General features: G+C 37.9%; 1 protein-coding gene across 1 annotated transcript in view; it reads right to left on the bottom strand.

Moving 5' to 3' along the window:
* TRDN (triadin) overlaps positions 1–23,012 on the bottom strand; it is a 313,614-nt gene that overhangs the window by 287,179 nt on the left and 3,423 nt on the right. The window contains exon 3 of the mRNA XM_089921672.1: positions 417–581. Within this exon, the coding sequence (XP_089777798.1) occupies positions 417–581 (165 nt within the window). The remainder of the gene's footprint in view (positions 1–416; positions 582–23,012) is intronic.

Here is a 23,012-nt window from a genome sequence, read left to right on the forward strand (position 1 = left end):
TTGCTTTCTCTATTTGACTGTAAATATGAATTATATGTATAACGTATTTATACGTATATTTAGTTTTCAAACTTGGGAAATAGCAGCCAATTTTTGTTCCTGAAGAAGCATATAAATGTGTTTCTATTGTGGTTCTGTAGGATCGTATAAGTCCCTCTCTACCATAATGCTACTCTAATGCAGCATTCAATTTTGACATCTTTGCCATAATGGCAGATAAGCTATAAGATGAAAGCCATATAGAGACCAATTTACTGAGTTTGGCAGCCTGTTGATAGGCTATTTGCACTCTGAAGTGTATTCGTTTTGGTTTAGCCTGACCCAAGTGCTCATGTGTGCTTAAACTTAAGCAAACTATTGTAATGCGTATGAATCATCGGTCCTAGCAGTTAGATATATTTCTATGTTCTTTGTACCTTTATCAGTGTCCTTGTCTCCATCATCATTATCTTCTTCATCACCCTCAGACGAGATGATGTCAGACAACAAAGAAAAGAAGCCATAGACCCAGTCCGTGGTTTCCTCCACAGCATCATGTACAAGTTTTAGAGGATCTGAGCCAATCTTGGAAATAGAGCTTGCTAAAAGTAATTAAAAACAAAGAGGTTTTGTAATCATTCCCAAAGAAACTAAGAAAAGCTGCTTTTCCTGATTTATTCTTTTAACACATTTAAGTTACTTCTAGTAACTTCAATGGATAGAATTAGGAAAAACTGAAGTCTGTAAATCTTCCCTTTCTTATATCCTAGGAGATATAAACTGTGAAATAAAAGATTAAATAATAAAAATGCAAGCAAGAAAACAGACACATTAGGGATTTCCAATATGTTGTTATTCTCATTCTAGTTACATGAAAGTTGCTCTGAAGGGTTAAGGGTAGCCTTTAAGATCTGATTGAAGAGGTGATATATCTAGAAATATGGTTTAAGTTGCACCTGATTTTTCATCAATCTGTAATTAAATTTTTAGATTTATGTTTTCCTTAATTTTAAAAACTAAGCTTTTCAGGGATTCTTCTCCCTTTGACATCTTAAGGGACTAGAATTATATCAACATATTATACTTTCTAAGGGTCAAGTATGCCAAAATTAGATTTTTACTCTGATTGAGATAGGAAGTCATTGGAAGGTCTGAGCAGAGGAAAAAGTGATTTGATTTATGTAACATTTGCCATGTTGAAGATTGAAAGAATGCCTGGTTGGAAACAGGGAGATCAGTAAGAAGCCAAATGAAATAATCCATAATCCAAGGGAAAGAAGATGGTGATTTCTATATGGGTGGTACCAGTTTGTGTGATGAGGTGTGATCAGATTCTGAGTGTATCTAAAAGATAGAATTAATGTATAGACTGACAGTATGGCTGTTGGATGTGAGAGAAAGAGAGGGGTGTGGAATAACTTCAAGGTTTTTGGTTTGAGAAACTGGAAGGATGAAAATACCATTTACTGAAATGGGGAGGACTGGAGAGAAACAGGGTTTGTTGCCCAGAATATTTAAGTAGCTGAGTTTTAAACTTGTTAAACTTGAGTTGTCTATTGGAACTCTATGTGGAGATGTAGACATTTGTATGTCTCAATATGTTCTACAAAAATGAAGTTCTAGCTGAAACTTGGAAATTCAATAAAGAATAGAAAGCATTCAAAGCTATGACACTGAATGTGATCACTAAGGGAGTGGACCTAGGAACATGCCAACATTTACAAGACAGTGAGGTAAGTCAGAGAGATGAGGAAGAACCAGCAATGGATTCTGAGGAGAGAAGAGAGACAGACAGAGACAAAGAGACACAGAGGGAGATTAATTGAGAGGCAGAAAAAAAAAGAGTATAATGTACTAGATATCAAGTCAAGAAATTGTTTCTGTGAGGATAAAGTAAGCAGTTGGCAAATGTTGCTGATAGGTCAAGAAAGATGAAGAGTGAGAACAGAGCTTTAGATTTAATGATGAGGATGTCACTGGTGACCTTCAAAGGGCAATTTCAGTGAAATACATTCAAGACTAAATGGGAAGAATTTAGAGGTAGTAAGTATATTTTACTGTAAAATGACAGAGATTGGGCAATAGTTGAAGGACTAGAATCATAGTGGGGTTTCCATTGCTTAAGTTGTTCAAGTGGGAAGAATGTTCCATTTTTATGTTGATGGGTAAGATGCCATAGAGAGGGACAAGTAATATTAGAGATAAGATTTCTGGGGAAATTTTTAATTTCACAGGATTCACAACCCATCACAAGGATGCCAAGTTACAACTGGTCTCAGGGAAACCTACCTCTATGATTCAGTGACAACTTTACTCTTTGGACCTTATTTCACTGCATTCTGGAGAGTGTCATGTGAGCAAGATATGGTAGTCTGAAAGGTGAGATTAAACCTTAAAGAAAGGAAATGAAGTGGAATTTTATAATTGCATTTGAGAGTTTTAAAAGAATTATGTGTAAGGAACTGGACTGGACTGGTACCATTAAAGGCATTTTTAGCACTAGTATATTTTATATCTAATGGAAGAATATTGCAAATGGGATTTTTATGATCTGAATAGATTGAGACCATTTCCCCATTCCTCTTCTTTCTAAGTGTTCACTGAGGAACTTAACAATAAAATCCAACAAAACAGATATCAGTTTAATTATCCTTATGCTTAAATGCACTATATATACACTTTGCAGACATGTATATTGCCTGGTTCTAAGATAGTCAAACCAGGTTATTTTCATGAAAAAAATATTTTGCTATCTTGAGACCAGCTTCTGACTTTCAGTCACATGGAAAACAACTTTAAAAACATATATAGATATGGATATAGATATATCTTTAAAAAGATAGTAGTCCTCAAGTTAATTCTTATCCCTTCTCTAAGACATCACATCCAAATTATAACAGTGGGGATAATATTATACAATGCAACTAAAACTTTTATAGATGTTTTCTTTTTTAATCGTACTTCTCTACCTTTCATGTTTCCATGAGTTAAATTACATACATTAAAATAAGGATCATCATAAAAATGGTAGTAGCTAACACTTTTAGGGTGTATATTACCTGCCAGGTACCATTCTAAGAACTTTATGTACACTAACTCACTTTTTCCTTTCAAAAACCCAATGAGGTAGACATCTCTATTTTAAATATAAGAAAACTGAGACAGAGGGGACTTAAATAAAATACCTAAGGCTGCATAGCTAGTAAGTAACGGAGCCAGATTTTGCACCATCCAGGGTATGACTCAACTACTATGCAATACTGCAATCAAAAAGCAAACAAACAAACAAAACCATGAATTCGCAATTGGTTCTGTAGTAAGATGTTGGATGAGAGATTCTGGGAGGGCTTTTCTTGCTGTTAAAAGGGGGAACAAGGACTTTGCTGCATGAGAATATAAAGCCTGGAACTGCTATAGCAGCTTATAACCATGAGGACTGACTCACTGAGGAAGGCAAAGGCTAAAAATGAAAGAACTTGAGTCAAGTGCAGCTCTCCTACCTAGCGCTGAACCACGCCATACTGAAGCCAGAGACAAAAGGAAAAATCAGTAACAATGCTTCTGTCTTTATTTAAAATTTTGATATTGTTCATCCCAGATTTTTGCATTCGTTTTTTGTTTTTGTTTTTGTTTTTTTTTTTGCGGTACGTGGGCCTCTCACTGCTGTAGCCTCTCCCGTTGCGGAGCACAGGCTCCGGACGCGCAGGCTCAGCGGCCATGGCTCACGGGCCCAGCCACTCCACGGCATGTGGGATCTTCCCAGACCGGGGCACGAACCCGTGTCCCCTGCATCGGCAGGCAGACTCTCAACCACTGTGCCACCTGGGAAGCCCTCATTTTGCTATGTTTAAATGCCTTCTTTTACAAATGAGTGAGTACCAGGATATTGCCATACTCAATAACAGATGTTATATTTTAAAAGTATAAAAACTTAAAAAAATAGTTGTATGTAATCACCTGCCCTGAATTACATAAATGATTTAACTTCAAAATCAAGCATCTCTGCATAGATTTTCCTTCCACTAGATTTTTAACATAGACCATATACAGAGGTTGAAATTCCCTGTAACCTTTTATCCTTACTCTCAGTGAACACTCCTCAGAATATGGCAAAATAAAAAGCTAGATTCATAAAATTCCCATGGTTCTTCTAATATTCATCACACTATGAAAGATTTTTACTTATGTCTGTGGTGTTGGGGCCTGAGGACAAAATAAGAGGCACTCAGGAAGAAAAAATGGGCAAAAAGTAAAGGAAGCAGTGGAATCTGGAGCCTGTGAGGGTTGAGAGAACACACTGGAAACTGCATCAGTCCTAAGACCTCCAAACTTCCCTCTTCAAAGAGGAGAAGCTGTCTCCCTTTTCATGGAGTTAAATATGTACCTAGGCCAGGAGTGAAGAAGCCAAAGGAATCTCTGGGAGGTGCTGGGGTCGCTGCAGGAGCAGCTGCTGTCCCATGCCAACAAGGTGAGTCAAGGGATCAGTGACAACAGGCGTGTGCAACTGCCCCTGGTCCCCTGCAATGACCTCCCTGGTCCTGCTTGCCTCTGCCTCTCAAATCTCTCACACAATGATCCTTCTGGCTCACACAAACCCACAACTATGCAGGAGAGGGAATTCTAGAAAACATGGTTTTATCCTAGCCAAAATGACACAATACAAATCCACGACACCTAGCTTCAATAGTTACCATTTTACCAGTTTTATTTATATTTCTTCTCTCCCACATTTATCTTTTCTTTTTTCTAGTTTAGTGAATATTTTAAAGCAAATCCTAGATACTTAAATTCTTAATCCCAGATCCATAAATACTTCAACATGCATGTCTGTTCCATAATTTGTTTGATAGTTTCTTGTTTGAGGCACAAAAAAATGTCCAAAGTAAGTTTTGTATCTTTCTTTTGCCAAGTATGGAATCAGCCACTTCTTGAAGGAATCACAGTTCCTTTTATTGGGAAATGGTATTTTGAGACCAAAATTTGGTCAACAGGGGTGCTCATTGAGTTGGATTTGGCCAAGAAATATGAAATTTCAGTCATGTGTTTACACTGACATTTCCAAGTAAAATCTGGAATTTTCACACACCATTTTTGCTATTAAACTCACATTTCTTCTGTTGAAAATCTGATTTCTTAATGATATCAACTTAATTACTTCATTTTTTTCTACAGTATACCAATAACAATTTCAAATAAAATGACAGCAATACTACTAATAACAATAAAAGCAGTGAATAGAGCTTTAGATCTCTTTTCATTTCTTTTCCTCATTGAACTATACCATACTAAGGACAGAGAGTCAGAATTGTATGTTTTAAAGTTATTTAAAGTAATTATTTTCTCTGGTTATGCAAATAACTTGATATAGATTTAGGTTCATTTGCTTCAGTGAATTTTCAAATTTTAGAGATTAATTTTAATTATTTAAATTTTTTAAAATTATAAAATGATGTTTACAAGTTCCTTAAGTCAAAACCATTTAAAAGCACATATTAAGAAAAGTTTTGTTGCCATCCTAATCCCTTGCTATACTGTCCTCTTCTTTTGACAGCTACCTAATTTTGGCTTATACTTTCATTATTTCATATATTTATTTCATATACATATTTATATTTAAAGGAAGACATCTAAAATTTTAAATAGGGGAATAATAAAATGAGATTTGCCATTTACAGTAATCTGGCCACAGAATGAGAAAGGAGGCAGAGGCAAGATTAGAGGCAAAGAGTAAATATATGGCTAGTGTAACAATTTTGGGGAAACCAAGGCAAGAGTTCTAGAGACAAGGTACAGAGTATAGAACAGAATCAACAGATGTTTGGAAAGTAGAGTGAGTTCTTTTTGATCACTGAACGTTCATGGGTAGTGGGGAAAGAGGAAAGTATGTGACGAGTCCCACTTTTCTGACTTAAGAAACTGGAAACTGGATTTGTAATCTAGGAGGCTGACCTGGAAAGAAATATTGGGTTGGCCAAAAAGTTCGTTCGGGTTTTTGTAACATTGTATGGAAAACCCGAATGAACTTTTTGGCCAACCCAATATAACCAGCTCAGTTAGGAATTTTGAGTTTGATGTTCCAACTGAATGTCAACGCAATTAGAAAAATGGAGAGAGATTAGGGTTAAAGATATGGACTGGGAAGTCATTATGTGTGAAAGTCAGTTATAAGCAAACTTCTGGGTGAGTAGGTCAATTAAGGGGAAAATAAAAATGCTGATGAGCTGATTTTTTTTCAAAATAAAATAGCTTACTGACTCCCATGGTGGGAAAAATGCATTTTCCTAAAACTTATCTTGCATGCTTTAGTTGTTTTGAACCGTGTCACTGTTTTTGGCCTCTAAATCTAACTATCTGGCCATTTTAGAGAAGGGTTGATCCTGTTATTAGATTGAGAGACATATATTAAAGATAAGCAGGCTAAGTATGATGGCAGCTTACTCATCACTTGTATGGGCAACACAAAGTCATCACAGCTAAAGCAATGGTACAAGGTGATATTGTCTAAGAGGGGCAAGAAGCTCATGGTGTCAAAGAAGAGCTATAAAAGTCATAAGAGGACAGGGTTTTACTAAGCAAGTGCCAGTCAGCAGTTCAGCAGTTCTAGTGCTGAAAAGCTTAACCAAGATGAAGATGTTAAGTATGCAAGTTGTTCTTTTGTTCACTTGTTCGATTTTTTTCATTAAGAAGTCAAGTGTGTATTTGAGACACTTCAGCATAGTGACAGAATAGTGTCAGGTTGTCTCTTTGAGGGGCTTGGCTAGAGGGATAGAAACAAAAAGGTTTGTAGCTAAATAGAGATATAGGGAGGTGAGGGAAATTTGCTGGTTTTTCCAAGTTAGAAAACACATAAACATGTAGAACGGAAGGAGGGAATAGAGGGGAGATTGTGAAGATACAGGAAGGAGCCACATTGAAAGCATACCTTCATGAGGCCCTTTCCTCTCATACACACCCAGACACACATATTTCTTTTCTTTTTTTTTTTTTTTTCGGTACGCGGGCATCACGGAGCACAGGCTCCGGACGCGCAGGCTCAGTGGCCATGGCTCAAGGGCCCAGCCGCTCCGCGGCATGTGGGATCTTCCCGGATCGGGGCACAAACCCGTGTCCCCTGCATCGGCAGGCGGACTCTCAACCACTGCGCCACCAGGGAAGCCCCCACATATTTCTTTAAGAGTGATAAGCCCTTTTATAAAACAAGATCTTCCTGAAGCAATAACTTGTACTTCTCTGTTAAATTAATTAAACAAGGAGGCCATTAGACTGAGGTGGCTCTAATACCTTAGCAGCCTTTGACAGCAAACAAAACCTAAGCCTTTAAGCGTCTCAAGGTTAAGAAATCAAACCTATGGACAAGTCACAAAGAGCCAGCTAGCCTTTCCCAAATAAGGCAAACACTTAAGCTGTAGCCAATCAAATGATTTCCTTGCTTTGCTTCCACCTCTTCTCTGTAAAAGTTTTTCCTGAACTCCTGTCAGCAGACTGCTCCCTAAGCATTTTGGGTTTGGTGCTGTCCGATACAAATCAATTTTTGCTTATATTCTTAAAATTCTGGATATGCCTCAGTTTATCTTTTAATATCCCAGATAAACACAGATTCCCAAAACATTGTCATTTTCTCTTTCCCTCCCTTTCTCTCTCCATCTCTCATCATCTTCTTCCTCTCTCTCTCCTACCTCTGATCTCTGGATACTGCCCATATTAGATTGCAATGATCAGGCTTCTCCATCCTTTAGTGAGAATCATGCAAAAAATAAAATAAAATGAAGGGTGAACACAAAGCTCTTGAAATGCATTAGATTCTAAAAGATAAAACCCATTTGAATTACAATTTTGAAAAAAATAAAATTCTTGCAGATGTTAGATATTTAGATGAATTTAAAGCAAAGAAAAACTAGGATCCTGATTTAAAAGCAGTTTTGGTGAGCTAATTGTTTTATTGACTGCACAAGGAAATGACTGTCAGTTTTCTAATCTACATTTGAATAGTCATAGTGTAGCTCCAATCCTTGCCATTCAACATCTGAGGCATGAGCATTTTCCTTCTGATTTTTAACATTTTCTCAATTGAAATTTTCCATACTCATCTTTACTATTAACTAACTTCAGTATTTTAGAAATGTGCACTTGTGTGGAACCCTAATGAAATTAAACACAAGCATCTTTAGTTTTAATTGTGTGACTATTTCAATATTTAAAAGTTTCAAAATATGTTTCTAAGTTGTCCTTTGCTGTTCCTCAACTGCTACTTTTTGAGGCAATAAGAAGCATTAATGCAAATAAATGTACATTTCACCTCTCTTTCTCAATATGACCCCAATCAACCAATTTTTTGCTGGCAAAACTGTGTTGCAGGTGTTTAAGCCTGGAATATTTCCAGCTAGCTGGAGCTAGACCCATGTCAAATAAAGGGCATTTTACATTCTGAAACAAAAATCACAAACAACTTTTGGCTTCTTTTATTCATGTCAAGCATCTGTATAAAAATGGAAGAGTCTTACTATAATTTTATTAATAATCATGGTGTGGATGTTATTATATTAATTTAAAAATTAACTTTCCTTCCTCCTCTTAAAAATGTATATCTTAAGTATAAATACAATCCCAGTGTTACATGTATTAACAAGGAATGAGAAAGCAAGTTTTCTGTAGATTTATAGATTTCTATAGATTTGTTTCCAAGCTAATAGGATTAATTTCCTGGTAGCAGGAGAACAGTCAAAATATCATAGTACTCCAGTTAGATGACTTACTTGGATCATTATGTTATAAATTTAGCAGACCAGTGAAAAAGAAAGATATTAGATTTGGGATTCATACAGCAGTTAGCATATCCTGACTACGTACTGAATAAACATGTATTTCATCAAGTCAAGGATTGGTTTTGGAAACTCTTGACTATATTATATATTCTCTTTAGCTATTCTATTGCTCAGTGTTAGCCAAAAAAATAATTTTTAAAAAATAAATTTATTTTTTATTTTTGGCTGTGTTGGGTCTTCGTTGCTGTGTGCGCGCTTTCTCTAGTTGCAGAGAGCAGGGGCTAATCTTCATTGTGGTGCAAGGGCTTCTCATTGCAGTGGTTTCTCTTGTTGCAGAGCATGGGCTCCAGGCACAGGCTTCAGTAGTTGTGGCACGTGGGCTCAGTAGTTGTGGGGCATGGGCTTAGTTGCTCTGGGGCATATGGGATCTTCCTGGACCAGGGGTCGAACCCTTGTGCCCTGCATTGGCAGGCGGATTCTTAACCCCTGTGCCACCAGGGAAGTCCTCAAAGAAATAATTTTAAAGTTTTTTTTAACCAATTAAAATGGAGAATGTAGAGTCATGAATTATGTTCTTACTATATCATATAAAAATAATAAGCCATTTCAGAATGGCTAGAACATTCCCTAAATGTGAAAATAAAATAGAATACTTTAATCATTGGATTACTATTGTGTAATTGGTAGAATCTATGTATATTCAAATGATATTTAAAATTGGAAATCATGTAGTCAATTCATCTTTTTGAAATATGCCTATTCATCTTTCTGAAATATTGAATAAGCTTAAAGTCATGAAGAATAAATTAAAATAATACCAACTACAATTTATCTAACAATTACTATGTGCCATTCAAAATTCCAAATGTTTTGTATATATTAGCTCATTCAATGCTCACAGAACCATATGAAGCAGATACTCTTATTGCCTACAGAGAATGAAACTGAGGCACAGGGAAGTCATGTCCCCAAGGTTACACAGCTACTAATTGGAGTCAGGACTTCTTCAACCCAGTACTTTAGCCCCCAGAGCCTGCATTCAACTACTTCACTTGGGTCTTGAAGTCCATGTGTTCTTTTATTATTACTGTTGTATAGTTTTGCTTGTTTGCTTGCTATATATGCTTAGCAAATAACTCCTGTTAAGCTCATACAAATTTTACTAAACAATGTGTGCCAAGCAATAAGCAGGTTAACAGGAATATTAAGATAAATGAGACAATCCTACCTTTGAGACGCTTAAGGTTCAATCAGAGAAACAGAGGTTTAAAAAGTGAATCTTAACACTATCAAAATCATCATAAACTATAAAGAACGACTGCTCATTACTTAGCATTCAGAGTGTAAAAAACACTACCACCTTTTCCTTTATTTACTTATTTATTCATTCTTTCATCTCAACATTCATTCAAATGTTTATTGAGCTCACAGTGCTAAACACTTCTAAGCACTAGAAAAATCAAGCAAATAAAATAGACAGTCATTTCCTTTGCAAACCTAACAGATCAGTAGAGAAGAAAGATATTAAATGTAACCACACACAATCAAATGTATGTAACTTGTAATAAGTGCTGTGTGTAAAGAGTAAATGATATAATGGGGAATTAGGATAGAGTGACTTGATTTACACTGAAAGTTCAGGAAAGGTTTCTCTAAGGAAGTGAATCCAAGCACAGCACTAAAAGATGTTTAGTAGCTGGACCATCAAAAAGTGGGGTATTAACGTACGGTATGATTTATAATTGTATCCATCTAGATACATCTATAAATATAAAGTCTCCTTTGCTAAGGTTCAAATGAGTGGTATAGAGCATTGGTATCAAAGTTGGATTTCTTGACCTTGAAATCTGCCACCAGCAAAAACCTGGAGCCCAACGTCGAATTACCAACTTTTTATTTGTAAGAAAATGTCATTTAAAAACTGTAACAGGAGAAATATCTGTCATTATCATCATTTCAAAAGAGAATTTTAGACCAAAAACGTAGGAACAATAGAATTAAGGACACATCTTTAAAGTGGATATATTTTTCTTTATCTTTTTCTTCATTTCATGAAGAATCAACAAACTCTGATTAGGATCTGGGAACCATTGGACTATAAAAACTTCTCTTTCCTTGAGGTATTTATAAGCAGATTGGAATTAGGTAATGAAATGCATCCTTATAGATGTAGTGACCAAGAAGACCAAACAGGCCTAGGACATTGAACAGAAAATGTAGGATTTGAGATAAGACTTGAATCAGATAAGAAGCACAAAAATATCAGCTATTCTTGAAAACTCAGTAGACATGAGAACTGATGAAAGTCTAAAATGTTGCATTTAGTGTCCCAGTTTTCCAAGTCTCCTAAAATGTAATAACATATTCACACATATGCAGTCACACAGGCATTTCTATATACACACACACACACAGACACATATACATATATATATATAACATTAAATGTTAAATTTAAACATTCTGATTGACTTTGGGTCTTCCCTGAATCACTTTGCTCCTCTAAACTCATAGCCTGACAAACAGTACACCTGTTTTACTGGGCTAAGTGCCAGGGGAAAAAAAATATCAGGGAAATTAATTTTTAAGAGCAGTAGATAAATGGCACACCTCATTAGAAAGTCTATTTAAAAGGCACATCAGGAGATGTCTGCAAGACTTTCATAAGAAATTGATGCTTCCTACCATCATATTCTTGCTGCTCTCTTCTCAGATTACTGATCTTACTTCCTGGTAATAAGACTCAAATTCAAGTTGCATTTAATGAGTGCCTCCTATGTGCCAGGCGGGTATGTTTTACATAGATTATCTTATCTAATTCTTTCAAAATTGTTTTGAAATAAGTATATTTTGCGGAATGCCTGCAAGAATTACTAAACGTGCTTTGAGACCCCCTGGTACAGCCATATAATGATCTTCCCTTCTTATGGATGAAGATGCTAATAAATTATGACCCTTGTTTTTAGGTAAGAAAAGCCACGAATTACTACAATTTATTCACGTACATTCTGACCTAGAGGAAAATCATTAACATGCACCAATAACTAAGTTTGTAGTCATTTCTTTAGAAATCCTACTTGCTCGCATTTATTGTTTAGAGAGAAAGTTGTCTCTTTGTAAATAAGGCAAAGAAGTCTGTAAGGAATGTCAACAAAAGACCACGAATTCTGACCCTGAAAGAATCATTAAATTATCATGGCACGCCACCGTTTTCTGGAAGGACTTCCTGGCTGAGTCTACAGAAGCTTGGGGGCGATGCCTCTAGCAGCCTTTGTGACCCCCTAGGCTCAGTTATTAAGGAATGAACATTACTCTGCCCCTCCACCCCAACTTGGGGTTTCGGAAGACATAATATCCAGGTGATCAGACACCTTGGTTTGTGCCTACTGTCCTGAGGTAAATATTCATAGCTTTCCATTTCACACTCACAAGTGCCTGTTTTGGATGATAAATTATATAGTCATCCTATGGGGTGGTTTTGTGTGCTGTCAAGTCACTAAACTTGAATTACATTTCCCAGAATTCCCTTACATGAATGTTCCAGGTAACAGTTGGGTACAAGAGAAATTTGCACAAGCTTTGGAAGGCAAAATAGAAGTAATAGCCACTGTTTACTCTCTGAAGGTTGGTATAGGGCAGGTGCTGTCACCTCTCATGCACATTATGGCAGGTACGCTGGCTGGTCTTGACGTGTGACAGCAGCAGGCTGCATCTCTTCCAGTTCCCACTGACTGGCCCTCCTCCTTCAGCATCTCCTTCAGCAGGTGGAGGGCACCAGCTTATACTGCAGCTCACCCACGTCATCGTAATTTGAGGTGGTGAGAGTCAAATGAGGGTTCCAGGTTGTCCTTTGTCTCCCCTATTCTTTTTCCATCTGCCTTTTTCAGTGATGGGGTTCAGGACATGCTACCCCAAAATGTGGCACCTTAGCATATTGAATATTTTCAGCTGAAGGAATGGAAGAAATAGCATGTGCAAGAAGAACCTTCTGACCCTCCCCTAAAGCAGGTCATAAAACCCTCCTGTGACAGAGGCCCTCCCTACACCCAGAGGAAAGGAATGTCCTTATCCTCAAATGCACAGAGGAATCTGAATGAACAGGACTTACTGTGTCCTCCAATCTGCTACACTTAGCTCAGACCCTTTTTCGTCGTGTCACATTTTTTCTCCGCTTTCCACTTATCACCAAACCTAGCATAAAAATGCTCAGGTTTAACTGCCTCTTAAGGGCTTCACTTCCTTACGAAGAAAGGCTCCTATGTCCCATAAAGCTTATATTAAATAAACATGAGCGCTTTTCTCTCGTGAATTTGTCTTTTGTTAGAGGGGCCCCAGCCTAGAATTTAGAAAGGGAGATGAAAAAGATATTTTTTCTCCTCTACACTATCTTCCACTCTGCTGACTTCTGACCCTGTACCAGGTAAACTGCAACAGCCTCACCTAGACTGCTTAATCAGCTCCCATGAATGCATAAGCCATACAAAATAAATTCCCTACTTTACATCACTTACAGTGACTCTACTCTCATCAAAGTCTGACAGACAGACCATAGCATTGTTCGAATAGTATTTTAACATTATGTTTAGTAAGAAATGAAGGGTAGGTGGAATCTCTTTCCTAGTATCTGCTTTTTGTGTCCTAAAATTTGTCTTATTTGAAAAGATGAAGTAAAGTCACAAATTTTGCAGACCAGAAACCAAGCTGCCATCCCCATTTTACAGACAAGAAAATATAATTTCTTAGTCATGCTAACTTGTAGGTTATAGAGATATCAGTGAACCCAAGTCTTCTGAAATAAGCATATGAGTGAACCCAAGTCTTGAAATAAGCCAATTCTATTAGTGCTTCACAAGTAGATTGTATACAGATCAACCAGATCAAATTCAGAAAATAGGGAATTGTGAAGATTGGCTAGAGGAGAATCATTCTTCTCAATCCCGTATAGTACTTGCTTATGAAAATAGGCTTTCATTTCTATGTAAACATTTTTTAATATCTTGGAAGCATTCACCTACTTTTCTCAAGTGTCAGAGCCCAAGGACAGGTGCTCTCTCTGGCTTTCAGAGCAACTATTTCTAGTATGATTTCTTGTACCACCAACCTTGTTTTTTAAACATTAACGATACATATTTCGAAGACTATTATGTGGTACAAAAGGCTCATCATGGTAACAATATTAATCCCTGGTAAATGTTTGAAATGTATCAATTAAAAATAGCATTAGAAACACAAGAGGATCATTTACATTTTGAAACTCTTAATGAAGCAAATGGTATTTTTTCTGTGAAAAAAACATTAAAAAGGCAAGTTAAAACTTAATAAATGGAGAAAAGAAATCAGAATTTTAATACAAGTGGATGTATCCCATTCAACCAGTGGTTAATACAGGTTTTATGCTATAATTATACAATGTCCTTAAATTTATTATACTCTTTTGGTTCTAGAAGTTGATCATTCAAATTTTAATTTGAATTTCTTATTTGAAGAATTAATATATATGTCTGGAAGAATTTTAGCTTTGAGACTTTTTAAAATTTCAAATCCATTAGAGAATATTTGTCTTCTGAAATATGGCTTCAGGTTGCCAGCCATCCCAACACACCATCTTTCTCTTTGCACCTGTTGTAATTACAATCTCTCTTTGTCAATTAGAGTACTGAATGCTACTTCCTTAGATCTAAGTATTTATCTTAAGATACATAACTTGGCAATATAACTTTCTGAGAGTAAAATATGTGGTAGCCAGCCATCACAGTGGCCCCCAGTGATTCTTGCCTGTGGGCATTCCTACCATTGTACAGTCTCATCCAACACTGAATAGGGTTGACCTGTTATGACCTAAAGGATTTTGCAGAAATGGCAGTGTGGGATTTAAAAGTGTAGGTCATAAGGGGCATTGTGGCTTCTGCCTTGCTCTTTCTCGAATCACTCAGTCTAGGCGATGCCAGTTGCCATGATGTGAGCACACACCAGCATTAACTTAAAAGCCGAATGAGTGAGACATCTTGCCAACTGGTCCGCAACCCCAGAAAAAAAATTTCAGATGTCTGCAGCCCCAACCGAGGTCTTCACTGCAACATCAAGATATACCCTAAGCCAGAACCACCGACATAAGCCATTCCCAAATTCCTAAGCCACAGAAACTGTGTGGAGTGATAGATGTTTATTATTTTTTTAAACCTCTTACTTTTCTGGTAATTTACTATGCAGCCATAGATGACCATTACAAAATATGACAAGTATCTTTTTTTTTTTTTTTTTTTTGTGGTATGCGGGCCTCTCACTGTTGTGGCCTCTCCCGTTGCGGAGCACAGGCTCCAGATGCTCAGGCTCAGCGGCCATGGCTCACGGGCCCAGCCGCTCCGCGGCATGTGGGATCTTCCCAGACCGGGGCATGAACCCGTGTCCCCTGCATCGGCAGGTGGACTCTCAACCACTGCGTCACCAGGGACGTGTCCCCTGCATCGGCAGGTGGACTCTCAACCACTGCGTCATCATTTCATAAACATATTTTTTTCATTCTAATTTTATTAAATGTACTTATTAGTTTTTAAAGTGGGTCAAAACCTGTTTGGATGAAATAAAAATTTTATGATAAATATTTCTTTCTTCCTAAGGTAAGGAATTGTTTCAAAATCAAGATATCACCATTATTCATTCCTTTAAGCAATATATAGCAGAAAACTTGCTATGTGACAGACACTCATGTACAGAGATGAATAAGAGAATTTCTTCCTTGAATAAGGTTAAGTTTTTGAGTGAGATGGACAAGTAAACAGATATTAACAATACAATGTGTTAACTGCTGATAATACAGGTGCCTGTAAGGGACTAAGAAAATGAAAGCATGGTACAGTGAATTTTTCTTAGGGAATCTGGAATTCTTTCACAAAAAAGGGATGAATTCATCCTTCAAGAAAACTGAGGAATGAATCTCTTACTAGTGATATTAAAATGTATACAGGGGAGACCTTCAAGATGGCAGAGGAGTAAGACGTGGAGATCATCTTCCTCCCCACAAATACATCAAAAATACATCTACATGTGGAACAACACCTACAGAACACCTACTGAACGCTGGCAGAAGACCTCAGACCTCCCAAAAGGCAAGAAACTCCCCACATACCTGGGTAGGGCAAAAGAAAAAAGAAAAGACAGACACAAAAGAATAGGGACAGGACCTGCAGCTCTGGGAGGGAGCTGTGAAGGAGGAAAGGTTTCCACACATTAGGAAGGCCCTTCACTGGTGGAGACAGGGGGCGGGTGGCAGGGGGAAAGCTTCAGAGCCACAGAGGAGAGAGCAGCAACAGGGGTGCAGAGGGCAAAGCGGAGAGATTCCCGCACAGAGGATTGGTGCCAACTAGCGCTCACCAGCCCGAGAGGCTTGTCTGCTCACCCGCCGGGACAGGTGGGGGCTGGGAGCTGAGGCTCGGGCTTTGGAGGTAGGATCCCAGGGAGAGGACTGGGGTTGGATGCGTGAATACGGCCTGAAGGGGATACTGCACCACAGCTAGCTGGGAGAGAGTCCAGGAAAAAGTCTGGAACTGCCTAAGAGACCACTGTTTCGGGGTGCACGAGGAGACTGGATTGAGAGTACCGCCTAAATGAGCTCGAGATGGGCACGAGCCGCGGCTATCAGCACAGACACCAGAGCTGGGAATGAAATGCTAAGGCTGCTGCTGCAGCCACCAAGAAGCCTGTGTGCAAACACAGGTAACTATCCACACCTCCTCTCCCTCGAGCCTGAGCAGCCCACCACTGCCAGGGTCCCGTGATCCAGGGACAACTTCCCTGAGAGAAGACACGACGCACCTCAGGATGGTGCAACATCATTCCGGCCTCTGCTGCCACAGGCTCGCCCCGCATTCCATACCCCTCCCTCCCCCCAGCCTGAGTGAGCCAGAGCCCCCAAATCAGCTGCTACTTTAACCCTGCCCTGTCTGGGAGGGAACGGATGTCCTCAGGCGACCTACACACAGAGGCGGGGCCAAATCCAAAGCTGAACCCCGGGAGCTGTGCGAACAAAGAAGAGAAAGGGAAATCTCTACCAGTAGCCTCTGGAGCAGCAGATTAAATCTCCACACTCAACTTGACATATGTTGCATCTGTGGAATACCTGAAGAGACAACGAATCATCCCAAAATTGAGGCAGTGGACTTTGGGAGCAACTGTAACTTGGGGTTTGCTTTCTGCATCTAATTTGTTTCTGGTCTTATGTTTATCTTAGTTTAGTATTTAGAGTTTATTATCATTGGTAAATTTGTTTATTGATTTGGTTGCTCTCTTCCTTTTTTTTAATATATACATATTTTTTTTCCTTTTTTTCTGAGTGTGTATGTGCATGCTTCTTTGTGTGATTTTGTCTGTATAGATTTGCTTTTACCATTTGCCCTAGGGTTCTGTTTTTTTTTCATTCTTTTTTTTTTTCAGTATAGTTCTTAGCGCTTGTTATCATTGGTGAATTTGTTTTTTGGTTTGCCTGCTCTCTTCCTTCTTACTTTCTTTTCTTTTATTACTTTTGAATTTTTTTATTTTTAAGAATTTTTTTATTTTTTATTTTAATAACTTTATTTTATTTATTTTTTCTCTTTTTTTCTCCCTTTTCTGAGCTTTGTGGCTGACAGGGTTTTGGTGCTCTGGCGGGGTGTCAGGCCTGTGCTTCTGAGGTGGGAGAGCAAAGTTCAGGACATTGGTCCACCAGAGACCTCCCAGATCCACATAATATCAAACAGCAAAAGCTCTACCAGAGATCTCTGTCTCAATGCTAAGACCCAGCTCCACTGAATGACCAGCATGCTCCAGTGCTGGACACCCTATGCCAAACAACTAGCAAGACAGGAACACAGCCCCACCAATTAGCAGAGAGGCCACCTAAAATCATAATAAGGTCACAGACACCCCAAAACTCACCACCAGACATGGACCTGCCCACCAGAAAGAAAAGATCCAGCCTGATCCCCCAGAAAACAAGCACCAGTACCCTGCACCAGGAAGCCTACACAACCCACTGAACCAACCTTACCCACTGGGGGAAGACACCAAAAACAATGGGAATTACGAACCTGCAGCCTGCGAAAAGGAGAACCCTAACACAGTAAGTTAAGCAAAATGAGAAGACAGAGAGAAACACACAGCAGATGAAGGAGCAAGGTAAAAACCCACCAGACCAAACAAATGAAGAGAAAATAGGCAGTCAACCTGAAAAAGAATTCAGAGTAATGATAGTAAAGATTATCCAAAATCTTGGAAACAGAATGGAGACAATAAAAGAAAAGTTTAACAAGGACCTAGAAGAACTAAAGAGCAAACAAACAATGATGAACAACACAATAAATGAAATTAAAAGTTCTCTAGAAGGAGTCAACAGCAGAATAAATGAGACAGAAGAATGGATAAGTGACCTGGAATATAAAATAGTAGAAATAAATACCGCAGGGCAGAATAAAGAAAAAAGAATGAAAAGAAATGAGGACAGTCTCGGAGACTTCTTGGACAACACTAAACACACCAACATTCGAATTATATGGGCCCTAGAAGATGAAGAGAAAAAGAAAGGGACTGAGAAAATATTTGAAGAGATTATAGTTGAAAACTTCCTAACATGGGAAAGGAAAGAGTCAGTCAAGTGCAGGAAGTGCAGAGAGTCCCATACAGGATAAATCCAATGAGAAACACTCCAAGACACATATTAATCAAATATCAAAAATTAAATACAAAGAAAAAATATTAAAAGCAGCAAGGGAAAAACAACAAATAACAAACAAGGGAATCCCCATAAGGTTAACAGCTGATCTTTCAGCAGAAACTCTGCAAGCCAGAAGGGATTGGCAAGAATATTTAAAGTGATGAAAGGGAAAAACCTACAAAGAAGATTACTCTAACAGCAAAGATCTCATTCAGATTTGATGGAGAAATTAAAACCTTTACAGACAAGCAAGAGCCAAGAGAATTCAGCACCACCAAACCAGCTTTACAACAAATGCTAAAGGAACTTCTTTAGGCAGGAAACACAAGAGAAGGAAAAGGTCTACAATAACAAACCCAAAACAATTAAGAAAATGGTTAATAGGAACATACATATCGATAACTACCTTAAATTTCAATGGATTAAATGCTCCAACCAAAAGACATAGATCAGCTGAATGGATACAAAAACAAGACCCATATATATGCTGTCTATAAGAGACCCACTTCAGACCTAGGGACACATACAGACTGAAGTGAGGGGATGAAAAAAGATATTCTATGCAAATGGAAATCAAAAGAAAGCTGGAGTAGAAATTATCATATCAGACAAAATAGACTTTAAAAAAAGACTACTACAAGAGACAAAGAAGGACACTATATAATGATCAAGGGATCCATCCAAGAAGAAGATATAACAATTGTAAATATTTATGCACCCAACATAGCAGCACCTCAATAAATAAGGCAAATGCTAACAGCCATAAAAGGGGAAATTGACAGTAACACAATCATATTAGGGGACTTTAACACCCCACTTTTACCAATGGACAGATCATCCAAAATGAAAATAAATAAGGAAACACAAGCTTTAAACGATACATTAAACAAGAACTTAAGTGATATTTATAGGACATTCCATCCAAAAACAACAGAATACACTTTCTTCTCAAGTGTTCATGGAACATTCTCCAGGATAGACCAGATCTTGGGTCACAAATCAAGCCTTGGTAAATTTAAGAAAATTGAAATTGTATCAAGTAACTTTGCTGACCACAACGCTATGAGACTACCTACCAATTACAGGAAAAAATCTGTAAAAAATACAAGCACATGGAGGCTAAACAATACATTACTAAATAACCAAGAGATCACTGAAGAAATCAAAGAGGAAATCAAAAAATACCTAGAAACAAATGGCAATGAAAATACGACAACCCAAAACATATGGGATGCAGCAAAAGCAGTTCTAAGAGGGAAGTTTATAGCAATAAAATCCTACCTCAACAAACAAGTAACATCTCAAAGAAACAACCTAAACTTACACCTAAAGCAATTAGACAGAGAAGAACAAAAAAACCCCAAAGTTAGCAGAAGGAAAGAATTCATAAAGATCAGATCAGAGATAAATGAAAAAGAAATGAAGGAAACAATAGCAAAGATCAATAAAACTAAAAGCTGGTTCTTTGAGAAGATAAACGAAGTTGATAAACCTGTAGCCAGACTCATCAAGAAAAAAAGGGAGAAGACTCATATCAATAGAATTAGAAATGAAAAAGAAGTAACAACTGACACTGCAGGAATGCAAAGGATCATGAGAGATTACTACAAGCAACTATATGCCAAGAAAATGGACAACCTGGAAGAAATGGACCAATTCTTACAAAAAAAGCACAACCTTCTATGACTGAACCAGGAAGAAATAGAAAATATAAACAGACCAATCACAAGCACTGAAATTGAGCCTGTGATTAAAAATCTTCCAACAGGGCTTCCCTGGTGGCGCAGTGGTTGGGAGTCTGCCTGCCGATGCAGGGGACGCGGGTTTGTGCCCCGGTCCGGGAGGATCCCTTGTGCTGCGGAGAGGCTGGGCCCGTGAGCCATGGCTGCTGAGCCTGCGCGTCCGGAGCCTGTGCTCCGCAGCAGGAGAGGCCACAGGGGTGAGAGGCCCGCATACCGCAAAGAGAAAAAAAAAAAAATCTTCCAACAAACAAAAGTCCAGGACCAGATGGCTTCACAGGCAAATTCTATCAAACATTGAGAGAAGAGCTAACACCTATCCTTCTCAAACTCTTCCAAAATATAGCAGAGGGAGGAACACTCCCCAACTCTTTCTATGAGGCCACATCACCCTCATACCAAAACCAGACAAAGATGTCACAAGGAAAGAAAACTACAGGCCAATATCACTGATGAACATAAATGCAAAAATCCTCAACAAAATACTAGCAAACAGAATCCAACAGCACATTAAAAGGATCATACACCATGATCAAGTGGGGTGTATCCCAAGAATGCAAGGATTCTTCAATATACGCAAATCAATGTGATAAACCATATTAACAAACTGAAGGATAAAAACCATATGATCATCTCAATAGATGCAGAAAAAGGTCTGACAAAATTCAACACCCATTTATGATTAAAAACCCTCCAAAAAGTACGCAGAGAGGGAACTTACTTCAACATAATAAAGACCACATATGACAAACCCACAGCCAACATCGTTCTCAATGGTGAAAAACTAAAAGCATTTCCACTAAGATCAGGAAAAGACAAGGTCGTCCACTCTCATCACTGTTATTCAACATAGTTTTGGAAGTTTTAACCACAGCAATCAGAGAATAAAAGGAAATAAAAGGAATCCAAATCAGAAAAGAAGAAGTAAAGATGGTACTGTTTGCAGACGACATGATACTATACATAGTGAATCCTAAAGATGCTACAGAATACTACTAGAGCTAATAAATGAATTTGGTAAAGTATCAGGATACAAAATTAATATACAGAAATCTCTTGCATTCTTATAAACTAATGATAGAAAATCTGAAAGAGAAATTAATGAAACACTCCCATTTACCATTACAACACAAAGAATAAAATACTTAGGAATAAACCTACCAAAGGAGACAAAAGACATGTATGCAGAAAACTATAAGACACTGACGAAAGAAACTAAAGATGATACAAACAGATGGAGAGATATACCATGTTCTTGGATTGGAAGAATCAACATTGTGAAAATGACTATATTACCCAAAGCAATCTACAGATTCTGTGCAATCACTATCAAACTACCAATGGCATTTTTCACAGAACTAAAACAAAAAATTTCACAATTTGTATGGAAACACAAAAGACCCCAAATAGCCAAAGCAATATTGAGAAAGAAAAACGAGCTTGAGGAATCAGGCTCCCGGATTTCAGAGCATACTATAAAGCTACAGTAATCAAGACAGTATGGTACTAGCACAAAAACAGAAATATAGATCAACGGAATAGAATAGAAAGCCCAGAGCTTAACCCACACACATATGGTCACCTTATCTTTGAAAAAGGAAGCAAGAATATACAATGGAGAAAAGACAGCCTCTTCAATAAGTGGTGCTGAGAAAACTGGACAGCTACATGTAAAAGAATGAAATTAGAACACTCTTTAACACCATACACAAGAATAAACTCACAATGGATTAAAGACCTAAATGTAAGGCCAGACACTATAAAACTCTTAGAGGAAAACATAGGTAAAACACTCTATGACATAAATCACAGCAAGATCCTTTTTGACCCACCTCCTAGAGAAATGGAAATAAAACCAAACATAAACAAATGGGACCTAATGAAACTTAAAAGCTTTTGCCCAGCAAAGGAAACCAGAAACAAGACTAAAAGACAACCCTCAGAATGGGAGAAAATATTTGCAAACGAAGCAACAGACAAAGGATTAATTTCCAAAATTTACAAGCAGCTCATGCAGCTCAATATCAAAAAAAACAAACAACCCAATCAAAAAATGGCAGAAGACCTAAACAGACATTTCTCCAAAGAAGATATACAGATTGCCAACAAACACATGAAAGGATGCTCAACATCACTAATCATTAGAGAAATGCAAATCAAAACTACAGTGAGGTATCACCTCACACCGTCAGAATGGTCATCGTCAAAAACTCTACAAACAATAAATGCTGGAGAGGGTGTGGAGAAAAGGGAACCCTCTTGCACTGTTGGTGGGAATGTAAATTGATACAGCCACTATGGAGAACAGTATGGATGTTCCTTAAAAAAGTAAAAATAGAACTACCATACGACCCAGCAATCCAACTACTGGGCATATACCCTGAGAAAACCATAATTCAAGAAGAGTCATGTATCACAATGTTCATTGCAGCTCTATTTACAATAGCCAGGACATGGAAGCAACCTAAGTGTCCATCAACAGATGAATGGATAAAGAAGATGTGGCACATATATACAATGGACTACTACTCAGCCATAAAAAGAAACGAAATTGAGTTATTTGTAGTGAGGTGGATGGACCTAGAGTCTGTCATACAGAGTGAAGTAAGACAGAAACAGAAAAACAAATACCGTATGCTAACACATATATATGGAATCTAAAAAAAAAAAAAGGGTCTGAAGAACCTAGGGGCAGGACAGGAATAAAGACGCAGACGTAGAGAATGGCCTTGAAGACATGGGGAGGGGGAAGGGTAAACTGGGATGAAGTGAGAGTGTGGCGTTGACATATATACACTACCAAATGTAAAACAGATAGCTAGTGGGAAGAAGCTGCATAGCACAGGG

The sequence above is a fragment of the Delphinapterus leucas genome, chromosome 12 (genome assembly GCF_059928025.1).
Source record: "Delphinapterus leucas isolate spDelLeu-1000000601 "Yukka" chromosome 12, BTC_Dleu_Yukka2, whole genome shotgun sequence".
NCBI classification, from domain to species: Eukaryota; Metazoa; Chordata; class Mammalia; order Artiodactyla; family Monodontidae; genus Delphinapterus; species Delphinapterus leucas.